The 27,949-nt window shown below is 38.5% G+C and overlaps 2 protein-coding genes across 5 annotated transcripts in view; one reads left to right on the top strand and one right to left on the bottom strand.

The window, feature by feature from the left end:
- The window catches only part of LOC101166592 (receptor-type tyrosine-protein phosphatase-like N), an 18,857-nt gene extending 2,466 nt beyond the window's left edge, over positions 1-16,391 (top strand). The window contains exons 2-24 of one of the 2 annotated variants that reach the window (XM_011489661.3): positions 670-720; positions 4,899-5,009; positions 5,226-5,343; positions 5,429-5,576; positions 5,969-6,158; positions 7,770-7,919; positions 8,022-8,147; positions 8,257-8,291; positions 8,369-8,601; positions 8,673-8,759; positions 8,851-8,930; positions 9,020-9,084; positions 10,613-10,822; positions 11,173-11,391; positions 11,483-11,630; positions 11,784-11,857; positions 12,101-12,178; positions 12,759-12,878; positions 12,965-13,131; positions 14,167-14,220; positions 14,313-14,377; positions 15,199-15,272; positions 15,391-16,391. In XM_011489661.3, the coding sequence (XP_011487963.1) occupies positions 670-720; positions 4,899-5,009; positions 5,226-5,343; positions 5,429-5,576; positions 5,969-6,158; positions 7,770-7,919; positions 8,022-8,147; positions 8,257-8,291; positions 8,369-8,601; positions 8,673-8,759; positions 8,851-8,930; positions 9,020-9,084; positions 10,613-10,822; positions 11,173-11,391; positions 11,483-11,630; positions 11,784-11,857; positions 12,101-12,178; positions 12,759-12,878; positions 12,965-13,131; positions 14,167-14,220; positions 14,313-14,377; positions 15,199-15,272; positions 15,391-15,462 (2,675 nt within the window). In that variant the 3' untranslated portion in view covers positions 15,463-16,391. Of the gene's footprint in view, positions 1-669; positions 721-4,898; positions 5,010-5,225; positions 5,344-5,428; positions 5,577-5,968; positions 6,159-7,769; positions 7,920-8,021; positions 8,148-8,256; positions 8,292-8,368; positions 8,602-8,672; positions 8,760-8,850; positions 8,931-9,019; positions 9,085-10,612; positions 10,823-11,124; positions 11,392-11,482; positions 11,631-11,783; positions 11,858-12,100; positions 12,179-12,758; positions 12,879-12,964; positions 13,132-14,166; positions 14,221-14,312; positions 14,378-15,198; positions 15,273-15,390 lie in introns of both variants that reach the window. The other variant, XM_011489660.3, reaches the window with a different exon arrangement.
- Positions 15,912-27,949, bottom strand: dnajb2 (DnaJ heat shock protein family (Hsp40) member B2). Of its 3 annotated transcripts, none has more exons than XM_004081703.4 (11): positions 27,674-27,948; positions 26,959-27,054; positions 24,677-24,786; positions 24,455-24,508; positions 24,226-24,342; positions 21,978-22,052; positions 21,645-21,777; positions 21,210-21,280; positions 18,999-19,292; positions 16,798-16,867; positions 15,912-16,721 (listed from the first exon to the last, which is right to left on the bottom strand). In XM_004081703.4, the coding sequence occupies exons 2-10, from the start codon at positions 27,021-27,023 to the stop codon at positions 16,839-16,841; spliced, it is 948 nt and encodes a 315-aa protein (XP_004081751.1). In that variant the 5' UTR covers positions 27,024-27,054; positions 27,674-27,948; the 3' UTR covers positions 15,912-16,721; positions 16,798-16,838. The 3 variants fall into 3 exon arrangements, with proteins under 3 accessions (XP_004081751.1, XP_020568796.1, XP_020568797.1); XM_020713137.2 differs by having other exon boundaries at positions 16,493-16,721; positions 26,959-27,084; positions 27,674-27,949; XM_020713138.2 differs by having other exon boundaries at positions 16,493-16,721; positions 27,858-27,948.

Raw genomic sequence — 27,949 nt, 5'->3', positions numbered from 1 at the left:
TTAGCTGCAACACGAGAAAGCGTGGCAGATCGGCAAACAGACAAACCGGGCAGTCTGGGCATATCCCTATCTACTGTCAGCCACCTGCTCCTTCCCACACGGCTGAACACTCCAAGGTCCACTCACCATAGGAAAGGAAAACACAGTTCAAACAGTCTAAACTACACAAAGCGTATTTCCCTCATGCACCATTTTATTAGATATGTCTAAAAAAAATCGAATCTGTGATTGAAGCAATACACAAATCAAATACCCAGCTTTTTGAAATTTTCATTTTAAAATTCCAAAAGCTTTTTAAAATAAAGTTAACTTTGTTAGGGTTAAATTCAGGTCAGAGCTTCTTCTACAAATAGGACTGCGTTTTTCTAGGTATTTAGTTTTAAGTGCTTTATGAGTCCAACACAGAAGGGCGTTGTCTGGAAATTGTTGAAATGGTTAAAGGTGGAACGTTAGTGGTTTATGCTCGACTAAGCATCACTTAAGGATAGTCAGACTTTTCTCCCACATTTTACTGTGCGCAGTGTTTTGTGCTGCAAGAATTACACCAGGATTAAGTCCGCTATCATCACCACCCCAAGAATGTGACTTAAATCAGGTGTTGCTATGGAAATCATGGCCACAGATTTTAATCTGTCAGAACTTTTTTTTTCCCCACTCTTTCTGACACAGGATGCCTTTTTGAGAGAAAACTGTGCACAAGGGATCAGTTCTGCTCGGATGGTGAGTAAACTGTTCATGTGCAATAACACACTAACATCAGTATTTATTTTAGACAGTTTGAAGACTTTTTCTATATCATTGGGACATAATGGATTTTAAAACCCTGCAAATGTATAAATATATATATATGGACACTATAAAAGGTGTATAATGTTTTTGGAATTGTTATAAAATAGTGTGTTTAAAAAAAGTAGAAACACAAGTATTCTACTTTCTGCCTCCCGTTTCTTTGTCACCTCCCTCTTCTTTTCCTCATCTTCACCCAAGCCCCTCCACACCCCCCACTGTCTCCATGGCAACACTGACATCACTGTGAGGTCTACACCCCCATGGCTGTTGTGCTAATACAGTGATGAGTCACTGACGCATACTCGCGTCCTCTCTGGAAACTGCACTTACGCACACTAGGTTATTGAGCAGAATGCTAAAATGGTTCTGTTTAGTTACTGTGCAGAAGCGCTTAATGGGACACATAACAGGGAGATCAAGGATGCAACAAAGCTAAAAAAAAAATGTAATACAGTAGTGGATATTTGGGTTTGTTCAAGTAAAAGTAAAAGAGGAAAAGATTAAGAAGGAAAAAAAGGAGGTACAAACAATCTGCATGTGTGTCCGGCACCATCAGAGCAAGAGACGTGGTAGTTTTATTATTTAAAAAAATAAGCGTCAGCTCTTACAGAGCTCCTGTGGTGACTAACCCTCCATGAAGAGATGAATTCTGTTATGAAGTGTTTGCCTACAAGAGACAACAAGACATAGTTTATTATACGGTGTTGTTTTCTGTTTGTACTTGGCGTAAATTCATTCTAGGGGTAAAAATGTTTGTTGAACATCCTTCCTCCAAGGAAATATCTAGTATTTCACGTATGTTCCACAGAAATGCTTGACATTTTTATTTGTTTTCATTCAGTTGTGATGATTAGCAGGAAAAAAAAAGTATAATTATATTGGGGTTCATGCAGTAAAGGCACCACATTCAGTTTTCTGGCGCGTGGACTCAGATTGCGCCAGAAAACGTTAAAATTTTATGTAGAATCTTTTGTAAAAATGTCTACAATCAACTGCAGCCATTTTGCAATGAGTTCCGCTCTCACATGGTTAAGATTTTTTAGAATTTAAAGTTAAGAAATCAGGTAAAGCTGTAAAATGTGTCTAATAATTGGAATTTTGTATTTAAAAGCACTGAGCAGACTCAAACATCAGAATTACAAATTCCAGTACAGTTACATTCCACAATACAGCAAAAATAAATAGGAAACTTGTCAGAAAAAAGAGTCAAATTAAAAATTGTAAATAACAGTGGTGTCAGCACTGATTTAACTCCATAGATGTACTACGATTGCAAATATGAAGAATAAATATACTGTCTAAAGAATAAATAAAAGCAACCTTTTCAAGGTTGCTTTTTGGTGCAAATATGCAGTTCTAATAAAAAGCATTTGGGCCTCCCTTTGTCTGATGTTCAACATTAGTCACACCTACAGTTTTCAGCTTTAGCTGCATTACACAAAGATTAACATGAAATACAAACTTATTAAATTAGGATTTTTTCAAAAGAAGCAGCTTTACACAGTTACAAAAATAATTGGGTGTAACTGTCTGAAAATGCTGCACCAGTATGCGTTTTTTGGAAAAACTACCACTGTTCTTTTTCAGAACTGTACAAGACCAAAGCATTCTGTCTCATTTCATAGCAACAACGCCTACTTGTAATGTGGTTATGGGGTTTACCAGCACTCTGGAAGGCTACTATCACAGGGAGACAGAGAGATGAGAGGTTTATATCATTACATGACAATATTATCCAGCTGAAACTGTATCTTGGCGTCAGGCTCCAAGCTTTTTCTTTAATTAACTGTAATTGAAGTCTCAGACATTTTTCATATAGGACACTTTATTTTGAAAGAATTCCTAAAGAAATTGAAAATGAGGGGACAAAATAGTCTTGCTCTTCATTAAACAATGTTAAATTATGGATTCAATCAAATGATTTTTCTAAGTGCTTTTGCTCCAATTTCACATTTGCAGATCCTAAGAAAAATGTCGAAATGCTCTGTTCCAGATTCATACTTAGTAAGAGCTTTTATTTGTGTAATGATTTTTTATGTCACATTGTACTGATTAGGGTAAGAAAACCATTTAAAAGGGCTTTATTTATAGACTAAACAGATTGTGGCTTGTTAGAAAGGAACACAAATTGACATGAATTATAAAAATCTCAAAGTGTGGCTCCTCGTTTTTTAAATTACTGTTTAATTTGTACTATAAAAACAACATAATCCCTAATCTGCTCAGTGTAACAGTAATGCTCTTTGATCTCACTTTTGTGATTAACTGGTGACTCATTAATGCACCAAATAAAACAGACTTCACTCTTTTTCTTTAACCTCAGATCTGTTTCTACAACAAAAGCCAAAAAAGGGAAACAAATACTTGAACATTTTATTGTTTGTTTGCTGCATAAACCTGCCAATAACAGAGTCAGTTAAATCCTGATACTAGTAAATTTAATAATCTATATTTCATTGCAAAGAAAAATGGTTTAAAAGTATCCCTCAAAAGAAATAGCAAGTTCACCTTGGAAAAATAGCAAAACGTTTATTTAAGGTAGATTATTCATAATTAACCTTCAACTCCCAAAAATCTGACCATAACAAGTCTCTTCCACAATTGTTGTACCGGTACTCAAATTAACCAAGAAAAATGTCCCTGACCACAGGAAATAAGTCAGTATGTAGAAAGTGTAAGTTGAAATGTCAGTATGAAATCTCTTTTGGCAGAAATTATTGAGACCTTCTCAATTTCCAAAAAATAAAAACAACACAACACTGCATTGCCACAGAAAAGTAGAAATCCTCCCAGAACAAAAACAAAAAAACTAAAAGTTAATTTTAAAACTTGCAGAATTTGCCCTGGAAATGCTCTGGACCCTGTGGTCAACCCCAATTCCTGGTAAGAAAAACAAACATCCTTGGCCCACAATATATTATCAGCTCCAAAAATAGCATAAAAAAGAAAAAATGTTAAATCATTTCAAAACAAAGAGCTGGTCAATCCTTCAGCAAGAGAGTTCAGGTCTTAACCAAAGGTCAGTCTACCCTCAGTGGCCATCTACGTCACAACCAAAGCTGAGTCCTTGATTGGTCAAAGTTTGACCTGGCAGTGCATTATAGAGCCGCAATAGGGTCCTAAAAATGTGTGTAGCTACCAGTGAAAGTGAGAATTTTTAACACGGAAGCCTGAAATGAACATTTACATGTGTTCACTTAGACTTTGTCTTGAAATGGCCGCTTGAACGCGAGTTTCAGAGAAGTTTAGTAGCTTCAAAGCTACACCACACATGAATCCGTCTGTGCCACACCCTTTCCTCCCAGCAAACCCCTGGTCAAGGAAATAGGAAATACTTTTTTACAAGTGCTAAAAATATTTTTTTAAACTAGAAAGAAATGTACATTTCCATTTCTTTTCACAGCCACAACAAAACCTTTTGTTACTTTGTGTTTCTGACAATAACAGGATCAGTTTGCATTTGTGTGCTAATGCGGTACTATAGTGCTAATGTGCCCTTATCAAGCTTAGATTAACACATTATTCTGCTCATAAAAGCCGTAGCTGGCTTTGCCATAATGCGAAGACTTGCTATTTTTCTTTTTAAAATTATTTATTATTAAAGATGAACACAAAGCATATGCATATTGCAATGACTCAGCTCAAAGGTTAGAAAATGCTCAAGGCCTGTTGAAAGTTTTTCTACAGCTCCAAACAAACCGGCAGGTTAGATCCTCTGCTAAGGGAGCACAGCAAACAGCAAGTGTGTGGGCTGCACTTGAAAACTATGACTCACCTTTGAGCAGCATTGGGTTAGACACCAGGAGAATTTGAGGTTTTGTAATCGACTTTAGAGTCTGCGTCACAAAATCATTTCATGCACATTTCAGGCGCTAATGATGAAAGACGTCAATCGTTACTACATAAAGGCTCTTTTCAAGGAGGTCAGTTTAAGTAACCAATGCTATTTATATTCTTAAAAAAATATTGTTACTGCAATAAAGAATAAATATTATTCAGATAGGGTGCAATGCATAAAAAAATGTGTTTGAATGTTGAATCATTGGGGACTTTTCCTTCTCTAACAAGTTTGGGGGACTTTGTGTTTTTTTTTTTTTTTTTTTACCCAGATGGGCTTTTTGGTCAATGTCAAAGCTCCAAGCAGGACCTGGTCCAGTACCAAGTATCAGTTCCAGTACTGAAGAGGATGCAGGAAGTCCTCAAGCAGCTCATGCTACAAGGTGAAGAGGGAAATTCCAAAACATCAAGTGCATCTTTACAATTTCAAGTTGAATAAATGTGCTTCATAAATACAAAGTTGTTAAGATTTTGATTTTTACAATAAGAAAACAAATAATTAAAAATGTGAAAATATAGACCAAGTAAAGTCATGTCAGAAACTATTTCATTGCTTTGTGTATGTATGTGTGTGTTTTGTGTGTGCAATGTGTGTACAGGGCTGTCGTGGCAGGATGATATCACCCAATCTATTTTATCCAAGGAGCTGAAGAGAGTTCCTCACACCACCCTTCCATCAAAGCCAAACGCCTCTTCTTCATCTCATCATTTGTCTCAGTGAGAATTTTTTTCTTCCACATTTTATTATTATATTTATTGTTTTCTAACCTATACTCATCTGTGATTCTGTCCTGATTACCAGATCCAAACATTACACTCCCCACCATCTCAGCTCAAAGCAGGGGTCTCTGCCTCCAGGTGGAAAGTATGTGGACTACATGATTGTCGAGCCTCCTGTGTCCCAGATGCACATGCAAGCTGCAGCCTTGGACCCATACACTTACCACCAGGTATATGACCACAAACTATGAATTGGTGAATTCAAAAAGGGCCCAAATCCACAATTTTTCAAAATAGAATTATTATATGTTTTATGGGTTTCAAGGGAAAAGCTATCTGAATGCAAAAATGTCCCAAGTCCATTGTAATGTATTGACTATGCATGGCATTTAAAATGCATTGAGTGCAAGAGGGGCCCAATTCCTGGACTTGGGCCTCTCTTGCATGGGTTTAGCTTTATCCCATAGATGGCAGCACTAGTTATCCAATATGGCAGCACCCATGCAGCAGGAGTTTGATTCAAGTGATGAGGAGATTAGACCTAATTTCAGAACCTGCAGAATCGTACAAATCCGTCGATCTTATACTCTGAACGTTTGTGTGCTCTGTTTGTCAATCACAGCACAGGTACCAAGATGAGGTAGAGCGATCTCTCATGACAGCAGGAGGGGGTTATGCTCGCCCCCCCTCTAGATACCAGGCCGGTCAGCGAGAGCGCGACAGGCAGCTGCTGCAGCAAGCTCTGTCTCTCTATCTGGCATCTGCCCAGCCTTCTCATCGCCACCGAGGGGCGGCCTCCATGGCCCCTGCAGGTAACAAGAGATTTTCTTCGTAACCCTTGTACTATCCTAGGCACTTTAACATTGGGAGTTGGGTCATCTAGACCCACCAGACAGTGCGCTGAACCTTTTTTCTTCAATGATTTGTGCTCTTCACTGGTGTCCATGGATTACATGAAATCCTCTTCACCTTTATCCACCTTTGTCATGGTAGGGAGAACACGTAAATGTGGGGTTAATCATTTTGTCTGCACGTCATTGTTATGCAGTGACTTTTAAAAACAATGCTTGAGACATGAGTTTTCCTTAGTGCAGAAGTTAGCTTTGTTGCAGAAACACAATGAAGGAGAGGCAAACACAAACAGTTAAAGGCCCCACGATAGATAACACATTCTCTATTAAACTCTTGCTCAAGTTCTTTGTATAGTCATTTGAAAACACTGTTTTACTCTTACATACTTACTGATATACTCTTGCGCAAATAGAGTTATACTTATAGCATTCCTGCAAAAATACATTTATAGGAGAAATGTAACAATTCATTTGAACAAATTATGGTTGCTGATACGATTCCTAGTCAATTTTGTTTCATTTTGAACTATTCGATTTAGTCAGATTCACTGACCTAAAATCGATCCAGGACATCTTTAGCCAAAAATTAAACCGTGACTCAGAGATAAATACCTGCGTACTGAATAGTGCAGGTGAAGTTTTCCAGAATTCTTGTATTTCTTGCAAGATAATTAACTTTAATTGAAATATTTGCACAAACATACAAGTAAACAAGAATTAATGGAAAATCCATTCACATTTTAGTTTCCTAAAGTTCAGCCCGCAGTTGTTTTTCCACGTCAAAATAATCTAAACGGAACATTATTAGAACATTCTACCACACTGCACAGTCACGTCTTTGTAAAATTTAAAGTGTTTCCACACATTGAACTTTAATGATGGCTTGACATTTTCTTTTTTGCAATTACGTGTGTGTTGTCCGCTGTGATGGCACTTGGTCATTTTTACGTTTTGTAAAACAAACATACCATGTCTCAATCCAAATGTATTCATTCATTCATCGTTTTTTCCCTTTCTGGGTCACTGGACACGATCCAATTGATATATTTTCAAATATTGATATTATTGATTTATTTCATTTCAAAACAGTTTTATAGGTATAGGTCAATTGGATTAACAACTTGCCTCAGACAGATCAATCTGGTTGGATCGTGGAAATCTAAATCAATTGATTGATCAATGGTCACACCTCTGTTCATAGTCATTCATAAATACTGCTATATTGTTAAACAAACAATATTAGAAACATTATATTACTTATACTTATAAAAATGTCTGTGTAAGACTACAGTTGTAATTGTGCAGGTTTTTGACTACCGGTAAGTACTGTCTGTATGTGAATGTAATAGGTTTTGCATGAATATACTACTTTCTGCAAGTTACTATTATAATATTTGACAAGGTACATGGTTGTGTTCTCTTGTAAGACCTCGTGTATAAAAAGCATCAAATTGATATTTTTAACATGAAAAAAGACACCTTGTTAAATTAAAAAGGAAACCACTGCTTATTTGAAACTAGCAATCTATTCAACATGATCATTTTAACTATCAACATTCTATTTTATAACAGGCCTGCCTTATTATGACGACTTTGAGCTGGAGATACCAATAGATGAGGAAGACTACGCCTTAGAGAAAAAACTCAATACTCCAGGTTTGCATCAAAGTCTGCCAAACAGAAAAACATCTCAAGACTTTAACCCTCGATCAGGAAGTAATGGTAAGATTTGAATTTCACTAAAAAGTCGTCTATGCTGCACAGTGTTTGCATTGCAAGGAAACAGCAAATATGTACGCATGAATGTGTTGCTTTCTGTGTTAGATGACTTGCTCCAGAGGATGTCATCAGTCCTGCAGAGGTACAACATTGATCCCAGGGAGCTCAGTCAGGAGCAGCTCTACAAGCTGGCTCTCATTCTGCAGCTGGTGCAAGGCCAGGAAAAAACAGGTATGAGATGCTGTAGAGCCACAATATTTGTCAACTGAGCAAATGGTTATAACATGCTTTTACTAAAACAGTTACAGTTTATGACATGTTTTAAACTCTCTGTCTTTAGATCCAACTGAGAAAGACCTCATTGCAGTCAAAGAGGTAGGTCACTCCCTGCTGTCAGCAGCAATCGTAGTTTATTCCATGAATCTTGACAGACTTCCTGTCATCCTCTGTAGTTGCAGCTGTTGAAAAAGCAAAGTCTTTCAAAGCCCGAAAAGTCTACTCATCTCGACAGCCCTCAGCATCCTTTTTCGGCTTCCATCCCTGCCTCACCTCCACCCAAAAGTCCCAGTTCTCCCCCCTCACCCCCTCAGGTTGCCCCTGCTGAAGCTGAACACAGCTTTAAGGAGCCAGTTGTGGAAGGAACTGGCGCCAAAGAGGAGTATGGGTACATCTACACAAATCGGAGGTCAGCAGTTTAATCCTAATCTAAAGATCTTTATCAGTTTCCTACACAGCTAATAATCTTTTTTTCTTTAGTCCTCTTAGTCTTTATGATGGAGTAAAGTTATTGGAGCTGCTGGCTGATAAAATACACCTGACAACCAGCAGTTTCATCAACATCAGGTAACACTGCCATAGTGTGTGTGTGGGGGTGTCAGACAGATTCCTGTTTTCTTCTGAAACATCCAGCAAGTTTTTGTGTGTGTGTCTCCAGTGTGATCGGTCCAGCACTGACCTTTCGCATTCGCCAGAATGAGCACAACATGACGGCTGCAGAGGTCGCTGCAAAAGCTGGTCAGCACATCAGCACCTAAATGGCATTCATACAAACAAGTCTGCATGAAGTGAAAATATTTCTTTTCTTTTCTTTTCTGCCCTGACAGTATCGGAGAAAAGTTATCTAGAGTCTGAGACAGGCCTGAAAATTGTACAGACTGGTGTGGGAGAGGTAATTGAAATTTCTCAATTTTGTTTTGTTTTTTCATCTCCACTGGGTTGTTCGAAGGGAACAAGGTTATCTTGACATGTTCAAAAGTCTATATTTTTTCTTCCTAAATCCTAGATTTTAAATAAACAAGCAAATGTTTCCCTGTGTTTCATTAAAATTAGAACAAAAAATTGTGTAGCTCCATCTTGAACTGTAAATTCAGGTAGATGTTTTATTAATTGGTCAACAAATTCACTTTTGTTCAATTTTTTTTCCAAACATCCCCAAAGAATATATAAAATAAAATAGGTTTTTAGTTTTAGAAATGACATTATGAAGCACATATGTGGGGTATAATTTACAAAGAATTTCATTTACATGTACACAGAGATGATGCTGAGTAACTGAGTTGTATTTGTCCCTCATCCTAAATTTACCCCCCTAAAACATTTAGCCCTTTTACCAATAATCCTGGGTTGTATTTTTAACATACAAAACCTTTTTTCTGCTTCTATTTCATTGTAATCTATTTCTCTATTTGTGATATAGGATTTAATCTTTTTTAGTGATTTTGGTAAACACTAATTTTGAAGAGGAACATCTAAATTCAGTTTAAAAATGTTCCTACTAATAGAAAGCAAAACTCAGAAAAATTGTTTTGGGTTTTTTTGGAGTTAAATTAGTCCTTTTACAAATTCATTATCTAATCCCATCAAATCTTGTTTTCCTTCAACCTGACCAAATGATGCTTTCATCTTGGGAATCACAATCATGTTTCTTGCTCGATTGTGTGTTTTTGTTTGCGTGACCGGAGCTAATAAGCAAGATGACACTTTGCAACCACCGCTGTCACTTGTTGCCATGGCATTCTAACTCCCCCTTCCCCCCTCCCTTTCACGTGGATCCAAGATTGCAGGTGCTATGACAACAAGTGCTGCTGACCTCACAATCGGCTTTTCACACAGCGCCTCCCTGCATCAGTCGTGTCTTTAGCAGTTCTCCATAGCCGAAGAAAACCACTCCCTCATACACCTTCTGTTATGGTTAGATGTCAGAGGTTTTTATGAAGACAGAACTAAACATGAATTTTATTTGTTAAATTATACTCAGTTAATGCATTTTTCTTTCTTTTTTAATAGGTTTTTCAAAAATAAAATCTGTTTTGAAACATTGGGGTTAATCTTGGAACAGAAAAATGTTAAATGAAACCTAAAGAACAGGTGAAAGGATGTCCCGTCTGTTGTAATGGTTAGCTGATCTTAATGAGGCATCAACTGTCTTTTTAATGGCTCTGCAGAAAACACTGCTCTGACCCCTCAGACTTTCACTGCTGAGCACACACTGCTGTCTTGTGGAGTTACACGGGATCAAATCTTCCGCTGGAATAAAACGTTTGACCTTTGAGTTAGAGCGGTGAGAGCTCATCCCCTGAAGCAGAGCAGATCGAGTTTGATTACTGCCCTGCATGCTGAGAAATGGAGACAACGCTTTTGCTGCATGATAGTCTGCTCTGTGTGTCTTCCTTACCACCTTCCTCTCATTTTTGTAGAGAACAGATGCCCGAGGCCTTCCTCAGGTAGCCAAGGTGCCTCAGGAATCCAATGGGACAGTCATCACCCTTGTTTCCATGGCAGTGGTAGGAGGTGTGCTGGTCCTGGCCATAGCTGTGGCTTGTTTCAAGCACTATTCTCATCATGTGGCCAATGGCAAGCTTGGTTTGGGTCCAGAGGGAGGAGCGGAAACACACTTTGATTACCAGGTAAAGTAGCAAACAGAATAAACTTTTGAAATATTTACAGAACAATTATTAACTCCTGGAAGGTTTACAATTTAACCCTAAATCTTAACTTTATAATGTTTCATGATTTTACCTACTATTCCTAAAGAAATTAGCCTTTTTCTATGCAAATCAGAGTTAAAACAGAATTAATGTGGGATTTTGTTGCCCAATGAAGGAATATAATCATTATATGACCACATATTAATTATTGTGTTTTTTTGCAGTCTAATTGGACCTGATTGGTATAAACATGAAGTAAATGATGTTTTGTCTTCACTTAGGAGCTATGTAGACAGCACATGGCATCTAAATCCTCCCTGTGCCGTCAGGACTGCATGGGAGGCGCGAGCGGAGGCATAGCAGGGTCTGCCATAGGAACCGGTGCTGGCGGAAGGAGGGGTACGGACACATCCCGCGTCAGCAGTGTGTCCTCCCAGTTCAGCGATGGACCTCAACACAGTCCATCATCCACCCACAGCTCCACCCCATCCTGGAGCGAAGAGCCAGCCCAGTCCAACATGGACATCTCCACTGGTCACATGATTCTGGTGAGAGTCAACATGACCAAAAACAAATATCCATCCGTTTGTGTTGATATAATTTGCATTGAGTAAATTCTCCTTGGCTTCTGTGCTGCAGGCGTACATGGAGGACCACTTGCGCAATAAAGATCGGCTGCAGAAGGAGTGGGAGGCTCTCTGTTCCTATCAGGCCGAGCCCTGTTCAGTGGCTGTGGCTCAAACCCTCAACAACATAGAGAAAAACAGACATGCCGTAGCTCTACCCTGTTAGTTCTGCAATGTTTCATATTTCTCTCATCCTTTCTCATCCAACAGAATTTAAGCAAAAAGTTGCTTCATTAAGCTTCACTTTAGTTGGCTTAGTTATTTATAGACTGCTTTTTGTGCGTTTGTTGAACTTAATGTGCTTTTTCTTCCAGATGATCACTCTCGCGTCAAGCTGAAGACTGAAGTAAACCCAAATAAGCAGGATTACATCAATGCCAGTTTCATTGTAAGAATTCATGACAATCCAGTTATAATTTGATGTAAAAAATGAATATATTGCATCTTCAGTTACATTTATAATCAAAATAGATTTAGCAATTCATGATTTTTTGTTTTCATTTGTTTGTTCATATTAATGTAATTTACACAGATAAGAACAACTTACAGCTAATGCAGGAAAGCATAAATCACTTTATTCATGTATTCTTGCAGGTTTCAGGTTTCAAACCTTTTTTTCTGTGACCTACAGTTTGATCATGACCCTCGCCAGCCTTCGTATATTGCTACGCAGGGACCTCTGGCACACACTGTTGCAGATTTTTGGCAGGTCAGTTTGGCCTTTTTTTTTTCTTTTTTTTTTTTTTAGATCTTTTTGTATTTAAACTTTCCCAAGTTTTAAATGAAAATTATACAGGTTATAGATGTGGTTTCATGTACTCTAAAATAAAAGCCAGTTGGTGGTATGATAATTGCTAAAGAATGACAGAAATGGTCTTAAAAATAAAGTGCTTTTAAAAGTAAAAATAAAAATGTTTTAAACAAATCACACATTACCTTTGAACCGTCCTAATTGATTTATAAGACATGAACTTCAAAATAAAAAGCGAATAAAGTCTGTAATTTAAAAAAAAAACTTTTAACCCAAAAGTGTTTGCTAAATTTGTTTAAAAAAAACGAAAATTTCTAAAACTTTCATTAAATTAAATAAATTTAAATAGAAAACCATCACATGAAATATTTGAAAAGCCTTCATTTTGGAAACTAAAGTGTGCAGATGTGAACAGTTGTACCTTTAATTATATTGTCAAATATACCCTTAGCTAACTTTAACTATTGTATTGTTAAAATATTATAAGAACTGACATTTGTATGTGTTGTAATGTGCGCCTGGTCATTTTTTTCCACAGATGGTGTGGGAAAACGGCTGCACAGTGATAGTAATGATGACGGCTTTGGTGGAAGATGGAGAGAAGCAGTGTGAACGATACTGGCCTGATGAAGGCTCCTCACTCTACCACATCTACGAGGTTCATGGCTGTTGTTGTGACTTCCTCACAAAAGCCCTACTGCTTTCCTGTCTGCTGCTTTCACATCCGACTTTGCGTCTGTCCAGGTGAACCTGGTGTCTGAGCACATCTGGTGTAAGGACTTCCTGGTGCGAAGCTTCTACTTGAAGAACGTCCAGACACAAGAGACCAGGACCTTGACTCAGTTTCATCTGCTTAGCTGGCCAGGTGACGGCATCCCCACCTCCACGAGACCACTGCTCGACTTCCGCAGGTAAAAGAATTTTCAAAAATGTACATTGATGCTCATTCACACACAGAAAGACTGTCCCTACTTGCATTTGTGCCAGAAGATTGCATTTTATGTTAATAATAGCACAAAATCTAAAATCTTTTGTTTTTATTGGCACATCCATTTCTTTGTTTCAAATTCTCTCATTCATTTTTTTTTATTTTTCCCTCAATTACTGCATCCATTCTCCTTGTTTTATGTCTCCTCTTTTCATCTTTTTGGCTCCCTTTCCCTCTCTCCCAGTGTGCAGGTTGATAGGTTTGTCTTTGAACATCTCCCAGTGTCATTTTTGTGGTTTGCAGCTAGTACTCTGGCTCCAGTTGCATAGTCACAAAAATGAGCATTGGCAGGTGTGACTGGCTGCTGCAAGAGGGACAGTGAATCTGTGCTTTCATCTCGACTTCTTTTGTCCTGTCAGCTCATAGAGCTGTCCTACACAACCTCATTTCTGCGTGTCTCTCTTCTCAAAGAGTCCCTCGGTGCAAATCCTTTTCCTTTGATCTGCGCTCCATCACATTTCAGCATTTACCTTCTTCATTCTTAATAATAATAATAATACATTTTATTTAAAAGCGCCTTTCAAAACACCCAAGGTCACTGTACAAAGTTAGAGGTAAAACACAATAAAATCACAACATGTTAAAAACAATAAATAAATTGGATTCATTAGTAAAATCAGCTGACAGAGAATGAGAAATTGTGTTCCGGAAATGCAAGCTTAAACAGATAGGTTTTGAGTCTGGATTTAAAGATCAGAAAGGAGTCAGTGTTACGGAGGTCTGGGAGGAGAGAGTTCCAAAGTTGGGGAGCAGAGCGATTCTTGCTCTTTGTTGGTCCTGAATACCTAATATTAAACTGAAGTACAAAATTGGTTGACACTGAAAGCTTGTAATTTATTCATGCTTAACCTTTGTCAAAAAAAAAAAGATCAGAAGTCTGTAATAACTGGATCATAATAAAGCTTTTTTTTGTCCTTTGCTCTTCTTTTCTTTGCTGTCCCTTTTTTCTGCTTTTCAGAAAGGTGAACAAGTGTTACAAAGGTAGATCCTGCCCAATTATCGTTCACTGCAGGTAAAATTAGTATATATTTATAGATAGAAACATTTCTGTTAAACAATACATACAAAACATCCTGTTTTTTAATGTTTCTGTTGTTATTACAGTGATGGTACCAGTCGAAGTGGCACATACATTCTCATCGACATGGTGCTGAACCGAATGGCTAAAGGTGAGACTCACACATATTTCAAACATACATCACAGATGTATAGAACTAGTTACGCTTGTTAAATCCGCCAGAATATCACTACACCAAATTCCAGAATTTCTAAAAAGGAAAATATTTGTGGGGTGACACTCTGGTTAATATTCTATCAGAGAACTGTTTACACATTTTAGTTGTTAAAATGTGGATGTTTTCTGGTTGTCCAACTTCTTAATTTGGAGCTTAACCCTTGTGCTAAGCACTTTAACATTGGGAGTTGGGTCATCTAGACCCACAAGACAGTGCTCTGAACCTTTTTTCTTTAATGATTTGTGAACCTCACTGGTAACCATGGATTACATGAAATCTTTCCACCTTTATCCACCTTTGTCATGGTAGGGAGAACACGTCAATGTGAGGGTGGGGTCATCTAAGATAGCACAAGGGTTAAATTGAGATTGATTTCCTGCCTAAGTATAACAAAGTAATAACAAATATTGCCAGCAGAGGGCGCCATTCTCAGTCTCTGGACAAAAAAATAGTGTTTATTTTATTAATTCTCTACAATATATTTAATATAATAGTACTTTAATACATTCATCTTTATTTCAAATCGTCATCATGTTTAACTGTTTTAACTTTACTTTAACTTTACTATAACTGCATCACCTTTTACTAGAATATTAATCTTTTTAGAATCATTCCACCCAATGATCTATCAAGCCCTCACATAAACATTTTTATTCGATTCAATGAAGTTGTTTCCTTTCACTCACTGCTTTTCAAGAAAACAGATGTTGGTTTTCATAAATATCATGCACTAAAACCGTCATTTTTGCTATTAGGGGTAAAGGAGATCGACATTGCTGCCACACTGGAGCATATCAGAGACCAGAGACCCGGCCTGGTTCGCACTAAGGTACCAACTGTGTGTGTGAATATGTGTATGGTTGTGTGGCTGCAGAACGTTTGCATTTATTTGATAGGATTTTTAATGCTTCCTTCTGTCCTGTCTCCTCCGTGCTTTTGCTGATCAGGACCAGTTTGAGTTTGCTCTGACAGCAGTGGCCGAGGAGGTGAACGCCATCTTAAAAGCCCTGCCGCAGTAAATGAAGTGGAGCAGCTGGAGGACACACCGCCGATACATTGTGCCCCACAAAAACACAAAGATGAATGTATCATATTGTGCGTTCATGTACGTCCTACACTGTCAGAAAACTCTGTCCAACCACACTCAACGCCGCTGCTGTCAATCCTGCACTGGTGTCCCAGTTACCCGCTGTCTGGATTTTTAAACCTTTTCTGAGCTCAGTTTTATGAAAAAGGGAGGAAAATGATTTTGGCAGGATGCAGATCACAACATGAGAAGATATGGCGCCTTTTTTCCCCTTTTTTGCCCAATAAAAAGTTCCACCTTTCCTACCCAAGGATGGCGCCTTTAGATGTGAAGCTAACTGAATAAAACCTTTGTGCCTGTATAAATTTAGATTATATCTCCACGCTGTTCCTCTCTGGTTGTTTTTTTTTTTTTTTTGGAACATAACAGTCAGACAAAGAATAGTGAACCACCACATTCAGTTTATTTCTATCTGGAAAACATTCAACATTTTTTGTGGACATTTCAGAACTTTTTATTTAATATAGATTTTTTTTTTTAGTTTTTGGAGCTTAACTAAATTGACGTTAGCTTGAAAAATGTTTGTGGCTTCCACCTTTTAAAAGGTTGATTTTACTCATCGTTCTGTGGATATGGTGTTTTGTGTTTTTCTTTAATCGTGAGGCTTGTGTTTGCCTTGAAAATGTAATGGATGCATTGACCAAAAAGTACTCATCTCCATCTGTAGTTCCGCAAGGAGTAGCTTTGTTTGAATTCCTTTAACGTCTTGATAATTGTGGAAACTTGTGATTAATGGAAAAGAAAAACTCATCCTGATGATTGTGTTTCTTTCATGTAGCAGACTAATAAAAAAGATATGATATAAAAATGTATTTTTGACTTGACAATTAAATTTGTGATGTGATGCAGCAGAAAACATCAGAAATGTTGTGATTTTTTTGTGGAAATTTTTTTTTGGAGTAATCAGAAGAAACATTTTTATTATTTTATTTTTTGTTTCAGAATACTTTTTTTTTTTATTAACGGCTTCTGTACCTTTTCGTACAACGAAAAAAAAAACTTTTTTAAAGTATTCTTCACAAAAAAATTAACGTTTTTCAGAAATGTCGGTTATAATGTTCCACCGTTTTCATAAAGCTTTCAGGGTTCTCCGCCAGACTGAACGAACATAAAAAGATGCACATAAATAAGAAAAAGCAGCAATGACCAGCAGCATGGAGCAAAGTGCATAGCAGGAAATTGAGGTTTGACCTGTAAAATGAAAGCAGCTTTTTAGTGTGAAAAACATTTCTTTCAATGAGAAATAGATAATACCCAAATGTGTTACCTTTGGGTAGGCTTTTTCAGCAGAGCATCAAGTCATACAGGTTAACTTGTGAAGGCCTTGAAGTCTGAGTCTGAAACAGGAAGTAGAAAATGTCAGATATTTTTAAAAAAATAAAAGTTTTTTTTTACATTTTTATATGTAAGAAAAAGGCAGTTTAGACTACATTTATTTCTGACCATCAAATGCTTGTTTGTCTTCTTTTATATTATCTTGCATTTTGTAGTAGAACAAAATATCATCATATCAATATTTTAGCTAAGTTAATAAAGTGACATGGCTGTCACTTTCAGATTTAAAAGAAAAAAAAAAACATCCAACTCATTTTTGACTCCCAGCTTTATTGGTTATTTCCCAATTAACAATCTTAAAAAAACAGTAACATGGTGCAGAGAAACATGTTACAAGTAATACAAACTCATAAATCAATGACGAATCTGCGTTTTTCACTATGAGGCAGATGAATGATCACTGATGCAAAGTCAAGTTTTCTTTTTTGCTCAGACTGTTTAAATGAATGCTTTGGTAAAGCCTGTGATGGGGGTTAACAGAAAAAACAACGATCAGCGTACAAAAAAAATAAGCCCTTATGCATAAAGGGCTAAAACATTAATAATTTTTATAGTGGATGCATAGAAAAGTCACTAAAGAGGAACACTGCCTGTACAGCTGCTTATCAAAGCAAAGTGTCTTAGGAAAAAGCATAGAAATTTGTATTCACTACATTCATAATAGTTGCTTTTGAAACTCTTGTTTATTTGGCACAAGCAACATTTTTCTGTCTTGATCTGATTTCTGACACTTGACTTTCAAATTCAGCACATCCCTTCACAAATACATGCCCCCCCCCCCAGCTGAATTAAAAGATTCAACTTATTTTAGTTCAATATACATATTTAAAGTGCTTTTTTTGCTAATTTTATTCTTCAAGTTGTGCTGTTTTGTGAAAGTAGGTGTGACAATAGAACCCCTCAAAGGTTCAACACATTTCTTCTGACTGTGTGTTGGTAATATCTGTGTTTGACTGAAGAACCCGATTAGATGCAAGCATCCATTTCTGTGTCACTTATCAGTAATTGATTTTTGATTTTGGCTAAAAATGGCATGTTAGTTGTTTTTTAGAACGTTTAAAGGTGAAATTACTATTTCGACAACATTTTTTCTATAAGAGCACGGATTTTTTTAATGACTCACTCCAATGAAAATTGTGTTTATGGTGTTTTTAACATGTTTTTGTGGCATTTTTCTCATGATGGAGGACATTAATAAAGAAGATTTAGGTGGGCCCATGTTGCTCTGCGTCACAAGCCCCGCCCACAACTCTGAGGCAAATTTCTAATGAACCACTGCCGCTCTGCAGAAACTAAGTCCTGGAAAACGACAGGTTTTTTGATTGTGGTTAAAATGGCATAACATAATTACAGGAATGCTTTTAAAACAGATCAAAAGATGACTGGAGTGAGTCTTTAAGGAATCTGTCATCACAACGGATCAGTTCAATATTGTCCCATCAAGCATCGGTTTTAGAGCCACATTTTTATCCTTTTTCTACAATTATTTTTTGGAGTTTAAACTTTTTTTTCCATCTGAAAACTTTCTATTTAGTCCCTAAAAAGTGCCGCCTCCAGCTCTGACCCTAAATTCTCAGTCTGTAAAGAAGTTTTGGCACATTTACACACCAAACGGCTCATACTGTTATTGACTTTCTGACTTCCGCCTGTAAAGGCAGATTACATTGACATATTAAAATCTCATCACATCAAAAATGGTTAAAAAACTGTTTCTTAACGGTGGTTTATGACTGCCTTGTCTTAAGGTGCAATGGAAACAAAATTTAAAAACCCCTTTGGCTGTTAGGTGTCGTAAGTAAAAAAAAAAAATACTGCATTAGCACACAACACAGCCGCACTTCTTTTCCTTTTTAGCGCTGCATTGACAGTTTTTAATGGCAGTCTTGAGCCTCTCCTCTGAGCAGCAGCTTGACTGTCGATTACAGGCAGTCGTGGGTGAGTTAGAAATGGAGCCTGGCTCTCTGGATCTTTTTCTTTCTGTTTCCCTCTCATCCCTACAGTTCTTTGAAACCTGGCCCTTATCACCTCTACTATCTGTGGTGACAGGCTCACTACAAATCAAGTGTACATTTTTTCCCTTAGCTGCCCCCGATGTAGTTTTTCCACGCAGAGCTTTGCCCCCACCCCAAGCACCTGATATGTAGTCGTTAGCCGCAGCTCTCTGTTGAGCTTCCATTTCTGACAGGCTGCAGGCCAAAGCCATCTGAAGGTCTTCATCTTCATCATCATCCTCCCTCCCGTCTGCAAGCTCGCAGTGGTAGAAGGGGGCGGAGCTATATGACCTTTGAGGCATTGCAGAGTAAGGACTGGACCTGTGTCTGTCAGACTCGGCGGATCTGCTCTGGATCTGGGGTTTCTGAGCGGACGGATGGGGCTGTTCCTCTCTGCGGCTGATTTCCAGAGCAAGAGCCAAGTCGTCCTCCACCCCTGAAAAGAAAACAGTTTCAACATCAGCACAGTTGATCCTATTAGGAGAATCTTTATAAAAGTGTCATAAATTGAAAGGTTTAACCAAGGCTGACTTAGAAAGACAGTAAACTGCTGATTAGATTACGTTAAAAACATAATTTATTAAGCAGCTCAGACTATCTGATTAGCCGTTGTGACACGAGGTGCGGTTACATGGACAAAAGTAATCGGAATAAACGCCTGATCAGACTAAAAATTCGTCAAGTGAACACGCCGTTCGGAATACTCTGCCACGATCAGATTCATTCAGATCAAAATTTTCTACCGATTGAAATAGGTGGGTTATACCGATGCTTTTAAATAGTTTATTCTGATCGTGGGTCACTACTGCTCTGGTTTTACGTCATGCGTAGACGGTGTGCCACTCCAGAGGGGGCTTTGGAGCGCACAAAGGACCGGGCAACACCTCCGCACGAGCGAGCTGCCTCAGGAGAACACTGTCTCCTGGGAGAACCGTGTCTCTGAGCAGAGGACTGGCTTTGGGACGGTGTGTGAGCTGGTGGAGGCGGATTTGAGTGCAGACATGGGCTCCGCGCGGTCCTGAGAAACCGTGTAAACAAGGGGTGTCAAACTCGCCAGATGGTTCAATCCGGCCCAGACATGAAGAGTAAAAATTATAAGAATGTTTAAAAAAACAAGCACGTTTCTAGTCCATTCCTGTGGAGAGTTATGATTTTTTTACAGAAATAACCGAAATGCGCAATTCCGCCACTAGGGGGAGCAAAGGCTGAGCAAAATATCTTTGCACCTGCCAAAGTGAAACTTAATGGCTCTGTGTCTGAATAAGATTTAGTTTGGTTCCCCGAAAGCCCCACTGCTGTTACATTGTTATAAGAATGATCAGTAGTGACACCCTAATGACCAAAATGTTGTCAAAAAGAAAAAAAGGGTTGAAGTGAAGTCCTGAGTTTTCCAGGAAAAATGGACAAAGTTTTATTTGTTTACGGAATTGAAAGCAAAACCTGCGTGCTTGTTATGTCATCAACAGGGGCTCAAAGAATACAACATTCAGTACCACTATGAGACTCACCATAAAGAGTTTATGATAAGGATTGATTCAGTGTCACATGTAAAATATTCAATCAGAATAAAAACTAAATAATCCAATTTTTTTAAGTGAAATGCATTTTATTTAACATCCATTGGCCTCTGTAAATGAATATGTAATAGTAAATGATTAGGCTACCATGTTGGCTTAGTCTTTTTTTCCAATTGAGTAAAAAAAAAAAAAAAAAACCTGTTTTTTGCTTTTATGTCACTGGTCACTTGGGATCAGACGGGTTGAATGCGGCCCCCGAACCAAAATGAGTTTGACACCCCTGGTGTAAACAATCATAGGAATTCATGTTTTGAATCGTGTCCAGACAAAAATAAAGGCTGATGTTACTCCCATATATTTACGCGCAGCCCAGATGCAGATGGCGGCATTGCCCGCACAGATTTTATGTTCATCCAAGGCTAAATGTTGCTAGCACCTATTAGCCTAATCCTAACCCTTCTTCCGGGTCCGAGCTGCCAAGAATAAAGCACTGGCCACATGGATTTAGAAAATTGTGAGCGAACAGGCACTTAATAATAATCCTAATAATAATAAAAGCTCATTTAGAAAATCATCTGGCTCTATATATGCTGCAGGTTTGTTTGTTTATAACGGAACTCAATATTTCTTCTTCTACGGCCGTTTTTGGTATTTCAGATAGTTCTGCGCATGTTTAAATGATTTATTCCGAGCGAAAGTGTGGCGTATGTAAACGTTTGTGATAATGGGATGAGGTTTTCCTGGGACCGCGTTTAACTGAAGATCCTAAAGCTTGACTGACTGATCTATCTTTTAGAATAATACTAAGACTTGGAGTTGAAAAAGCACTGTCTTGCCATTAATGAGGACTTTCTTTAACATCCCGTCTTCTTCGATCTCTATTCGTTCCTGTCCATTTTCCTTTATCCTGTAGGTAAGAAAGAACAAAAAATGTTAAGAAATTACTGACGTTTTCTGACTTACTGGCAAATGGCAACTCAACTTAAAAAATTACTTTAGTCTCTTTCAGTTACTACCAGTATCATTAAAAGTGACAAATGATCATCCTGTACCTTACACAGGCTGTTCAGTTTTGCAAATCAGATATTTTCCAACAAATTCCAATGTACTTTGTGATACAGAGGGTATAAATATGATAAAAAGCATATATGAGCCATATTGGCATTGTAATACTTTATTTTTTTACCTGTGCATCAATAATTTTATTTTTTAAAAGGAACAATTAAGAAAACGTGACATATTAAAACATACTAAAAACAAAAATCCCATACTTTTTGGTGGTCGTTCGTTTTCCATTTACGATGCGAGTGGAGGTAGAAACTGATCTAAAGTTCCCCATCCCTCCACCCATGCTGTCCATTCCATCCATCCCACCAAAGGAAGAAGAGAAAGACGTAAACTGAACTGCAACAAAAAAATAAAATAAAGGTCAAAGAAGAGACGCCTATGTAAACAGAAACCCAAAACTATCCTGAGCAGCAAGAAAGGAAAATACATCGCAAGATTTTTCAGTCTCATTATTTGGAATGTACCAACAGTATAAAATATCATGACCCCTATGAGAGCCGTTCTTTTCTGTGAGCATTTATAAAGGATTTACTTACCTCCAGTTGATGGAAAAGAGAAGAATCGATTTGTTCCCAAGCGTGAGGATGAGCCACCAAATGATGAGAAATCATCTGAGGGAAGCAAAGAACCGAGATATAGAAATGAACAAACCAGACAGGCAACAAATTCTTTTTAACATAGCAGGAAAAAAAATCAGAAAATATATGAACTCAAGCATTCAGAATGGCTAAATTGTTCAAATCATTTGATAACATTTGAAATGTCATGTATGAATTTCCAATCAGTTCCAAGGATACACAAAAAAATAAAAATAATTACAGTACCTGAGTTCTTAAATTATTTTTTATCAGACAGGGATTGTTATTGATGACGACGTGATGACGACTCTGACGAAGGCGGAAGGTATTCCGCCAAAACAAGTAAGGTACGTTTGACAAAAACAAAGCGTGTCTGATTAAAAAAAAATAATTTAAGAACTCAGTGAAATTTGTGGACACAATGAACTTTAATGAATTAATTACAGTTCCTCTTCTGCTGAGTTTTTCAGCTTTGTGTGTGTAGGATTTTCTCTAATAAATATGAATAATCACAGGCTTATCTCAATTTCTACTTGGATTTTCTGCCAGTATTAGATGCAGAAATCCAGATACTCCCTCACTAAGTTGTGTGTGTTAAAAAAAACAAGTCTGAACTAAACAGAAGAGGCAATGACTGCAAGAACAAGAAGACCCTGCTGCTCAAACAACAGGGACACTGTGGCATAGATGTTAATGTATTTATTTGGAAAACAAAGTCACTTTAACACACAGATGAGAATAAGGTTTTTCTAAAGTTTCCAGGACAGTCTTAGGCTACGTTCACACTGCAGGGCTTAATGCTCAATTCGGATTTTTTGAAAAAATCTGATTTGTTTGCTAGACCGTTCACATTTCCAAGTAAATCCGAACTTTTGTGATCTCCAGTGTGACCGTGACACGACCCAAACGAGACCCGCATGCGCAGAAGCCAGAAGAATACTCAACGGTGAACGACGTCACTTGTTGTTTGCGGAGCCAGCGTTAACAATGGATGTCAACAACAGTGTTGTCAAAAGCGGAGCTCTTTTTGTAATATTAAATTTATTTTCACGAAGGAGCAGCACAATTACAATCTTCTCATTTTAAGAAGGCAATGGAGTCGGGATCGTCTGTGCCCACTGTTGTGGAAAGGAAATGTGCATGTGTTGGGGCCGCGCGCCCGCGTGTGTGTGTGTGCAAGCGCGTGCCGCGATAAAGAATAGGGGGGGGGGGCAGTGTGGGCGCGCATTCATGTTGTGTGTTACGGAGGAAGGAAGACGGTAATAAAAGAAGGCTTCCCCCAGAATAAATGCTATGGACTCTTTATTAACCCGTTCTGGAGAATCTAAGGATCAGAACAGGGAGGAGGAGGAGGATCGCCTCGGGTCCCCCGCGCTTCTGAGCACGGAAAGGGGAGAAAGAAAAAAAAGTCATCGCGGGAAAGGTTCAACACCACGCTCTGCCATTTATCTGGAAATTTTTTCAAAAACCGCCCGGTTGCGATAAGAGCCCTGGAGTTTGGCTTGAAAAGAGCGATCACCCCAAATATTAATCCAATCAGTGACCTCCCTTCCCTTCCACTGTCTGGTCTCAGCAGCATCGTCCACCATGGTTGATGTTTACGTTCTCGTTCCCGCCTACTTCAACGCAAAATGATGACGTTTGTTGCGTGTCGATGACGTACGGTTCGGAATCAAGTCGCCTGGCCGGTCAGACGGCGGTCGCAATTGAAAAGAACGGCTACAATTCGGAATCAGGACGGCAAACCCACGGGGCTTGGGTCGCAATTGAAAAGATCGGATCTGTGTCATTTAGACTGTCATGAAAAGATCGGAATTGGGCCGCTTAGGGGCAAAAAATTCGGAATTGGGTCGTTTCAGCCTGCAGTGTGAACGTAGCCTTAGTTGCACAACTGCTACACAGTGCTGCACTGTAGATGTTTTTAACTGTTTTTTTCGTAAACATTAACTTACTGCCTCCTGTAGAGTTTTTATTGTGAATATTAATGTGTGAATATGTCATGATACATGTGTATGAAATTTATATTACATTGTCATTCTGTTGTATTGTTGCTGGAAACTCAGGTCGTTGTTGTAAATGAGAGATTGTTCTCAATCCACCTACCTGGATATATAAAGGTTTCTCGTTTTGTTTTCTTTTTGTTACAATTCTAGTCGTGAAAAAAGGAGATTTGGGTTTTGGTTTGTGGAAGTTGAGCACTACTCACCAAAAAAGCTATCGAAGGGATCCTGACCTCCAAAGAACTCTCTGAACACCTCATCTGGGCTGCGGAATGTGAAGGTAAACCCTGGGAAACCTGATGAGAAGTCTGCGCTGGAGGAATCTGGATGACGGGAACATTTCAAATCAGAAAGGCAGAAATTTAAGCCGCCTCTGAATATTATTAAGGTTCTAAAAAGGCATATATTAATCTGTTCCTTTACATCTTAATTTACCTGCATGTCTCATTCCTTCACTTCCATATCTGTCATATGCATCGCGTTTGCTCTCTGTTGAAGGGGAACAGGATAACCAAAGCTTTGATTTTTTTTCATAAACTCAGACACACAATAGTACAAAAACCATAAATATAGATACAAATTTGGAATAAATGTGAATTTACTAAACTTACTGAATACCTAAACAAACAGATTCTTCTATGATGGGCTGTAACTTACTGTCAGACAGAACTTCATAAGCTTCAGCGAGCTCTTTAAACTTCTTTTCAGCTTCCTCCTTGTTGTCTGGATTTTTATCTGGATGCCACTTTAAAGCCAGTTTTCTGTAACTGAATACAGCCGAGACACAAGCAAATATTACCATCGTAAAATCAAGAAAAAAGAATGAAAATAGATTGGAAAGTAAAGTTTAAATGTCTCATACAACTACAGAGATTAAGTCACAGTTAATTTAACACATGATTTGACTTTCAATGCCTGTTTCTTCTGACAATAGTTGATTTACTGAAAAATGCAATGAATTACGTTTAATTACCGTAAATTCCGGACTACAAAGCGCACCCGATTACAAGCCGCACCCACCCATATTCACGTGTTTGACTGCTTTTATACATACACAAGCCGCGTCAGAGTACAAGCCGCGCATGTGTTAGCCGGTATTGTCATCCTGACAGATCACGCCCAGCATCCCAGAGTGAGTGCAATTCATTAGCACATTGTGGGTGGTGCCAGTTTTGCCTCTGGGTCACGTATTTGAGTGTATCGACATCTGTCAAACAGCATGAACCTGTATTCTGTTCACAAGTCCCTCAGTTATGGTGTTTTTATTTCATTTTTTTTTACTTATTGACAATCTAGGTATCATACATAAAATTACAAACAGTAACCATATAATCAACATTACATCCCTCAGTTATAGTGAGGAAATTTACATCCGCGATTCCACATTTCCCATGAGTCTTAGGGGCTAAAGGCGGGGCCAACGCCCGGCTCGCCATACTGTTGTACGTGTTTAAGAATGAGCAGCAGTGGATGGAGGGGTTAACGGGTACAGCTCTCCTTCCGCTTGTGTCGCAGCAGCGTTATGGGAGTAACAGGACTGGTTAGAAAACACACCGGTAAAATAAAGCAGCGGCGACTGAAAAGCGCGCGCCTCAGCGCGATACGCGCGCCTCAGTGCGGCGCGTGCGTCAGAATTCAGAAGCCTCTGCACTCCGCGGACGCCTCTGCGCTCCGCTCCCGCCCCGCGCGCTCCTTGTCTCCCCTTCCTATCTACTCCGACACCTCTGGCCAGGGCAGCTTCAAGGAGGAGCACTTCGTCCCCGTTGCGCCGGTGGATGGAGTAAATCGTTTCTGTGCAAAGCAATCGGACTTAATACTGTACGTTTTGTGTATGAGGGGCGGGTGCGTTGTTACGTGTGGGAGCCTTCAGACTGCCATCGGCCCCGCAGCTCAATCAGCAGGAGAAGATGTCTCCAGCTCACACGGAGGCTGTGAGTTTTTCAAAGCAAAATTCCGCTTTTACGGTTTCCTTAGAAACCGTAAATGGAGTGTAAATTCACTCCATGCGCTGTTCTCTCCGTCACGCAGCAAACCGGCTTTTCCAAACCCGTTGGTGACGGTGGACTTTTTTACGCTGCTTTTAACGATTGCTTTTAACTTGAAAGCTTCATCATATTGTAGCGGCGATCTGGTGCACGTTGGGTCTAATGGCACCAAAGGATTCTGGGATGCAGCCGGGCATGCGTGTTTCGTTTTGTTGAACCATGACTGAAGTGTCTAAGACCTGAAGTCAAGTCCATGCTGTTTGGCTGCTAAGAGGTGTGTTGAATAAAAATGCCTCGTGCTTGGTGTTAGGTAGAGAATTCAAACTATTCGCTGAGTTCGAAAGTACGTACATGGCGGCCGCCAATTAAATCCATAAATTAGCCGCGTCACTGAATAAGCCGCAGGGCTGTAAGCGCAGGAAAAAAGTAGCGGCTTGTAGTCCGGAAATTACGGTATGTCTTTTTTGGTTGATAATTATTCCTGATCTAACATGTTTATGTTATGTTTACTGCTGACATAAAATAGGAAGTTGAGAGAAAAGCTTTTGAGCGTGACAATGTTTAAGGTGACAAATTCCATTTCTTTCTTTCTAAATCTTTGTCTTTTTATTTGTTATTTTACTTATTATAATCACCTGCTCTAAATAAAGGTTTAAATGATAGTGAGTACTTATTTCATTTTTTTTTACATCCAGTGAGCAAACATAGCAACCATTTAAACATAATATAAGTAGAAATTGTGGTTTGATCTGTGAATCACTGATCTTAATTCACACATCGAATTGGACTAATCCAAAACCCTAATCTAATCAATTTTAAGTGAAAATGCTTGTAATTATAACGTTTGGCTAAGAATATAAATAAACTGATCAATGAATAAAAACGACCATAGTATTTCAAATCATGAACCGTCTTCTTATATTGTTTTTTTTATATAAATATCAAGATATTTACGCCTTCTTGATGTCATCTTGGGAGGCTGTTTTGGGCACGCCCAGGATTTTGTAGTAATCCACCATCTCTCCTTCTGCTGCTCCTTCAAACAGCACCCTAGAATACAGACATGGACTTTAGCTTAATCTGCAATGAAAAAACGACAGAACGTGTCTTAAACAAAGCCTAAAGAAACTTTTAAGTCCTCCCCTCCTAATATATCACCTTTAAAGTTAACTAACTTTTTTGTAAGTAAATAATTCAAATTATGATCAGACAAAACTCGTTATCTTGAAAACTACAGTTCAGAAGGTCCATAATTATTCTAAGATGATTTTGATGGTTACCACTATTTCAATCCATTTGCTGTTCCCAGACGTTCAAGCCTGAAGGGGGACTTCCAAACAGAGGCCAAATAAACTAAATTTAACTATCTATGTCCTGGCTTTAAGGGAACAGCCGTGTCCCTACACAACATACAAGTGCGATTACTGTGTTATTTCTGGAGCTACTGACAACTGCTGTGCCTTCAGCGGTATAGGCCTGAACACGCTGAAGCAGATGAATCTGCCTGGGGGCACAGGTGCTAATTCAACTATTTACATTAGATCCATTGAATTCTGTTAACATATTTTCCGCAGATATATGTCTCCTTACGGTCATAAATAGCATCACGAACACTAGACTTGTAACCAGTTAGCTACCAAGCTAATATTCGTAGCATACTACTACCTACCTTTCGCGAGTTTATTCCCAAGAAACACTTGTGCCGTTAGTTCGGTGCTATGCCAGAATGAGTTCTAACTTCTAGAATTATCTTTTTTGTTTTTATGTGACAGCTACACTGACTGTCACCTCCCCGTCTACCTCAGTCTGTGAATAAATGTTCGCTCCTAATAACAGCTTCCAAAGAGAGATACAGTTAAAGCTGCTTCCAGATGGAAAACATGCGGACTAGTGTGCACTGCGCGCTACGTCACCGTCTGCGAAAACAAAAACCAAAACATCTAGA

The sequence above is a fragment of the Oryzias latipes genome, chromosome 21 (assembly GCF_002234675.1).
Source record: "Oryzias latipes chromosome 21, ASM223467v1".
Lineage (NCBI taxonomy): Eukaryota > Metazoa > Chordata > Actinopteri > Beloniformes > Adrianichthyidae > Oryzias > Oryzias latipes.
The sequence above is the reverse complement of the archived record's forward strand: the minus strand, read 5'-3'. Positions and strand labels throughout refer to the sequence as shown.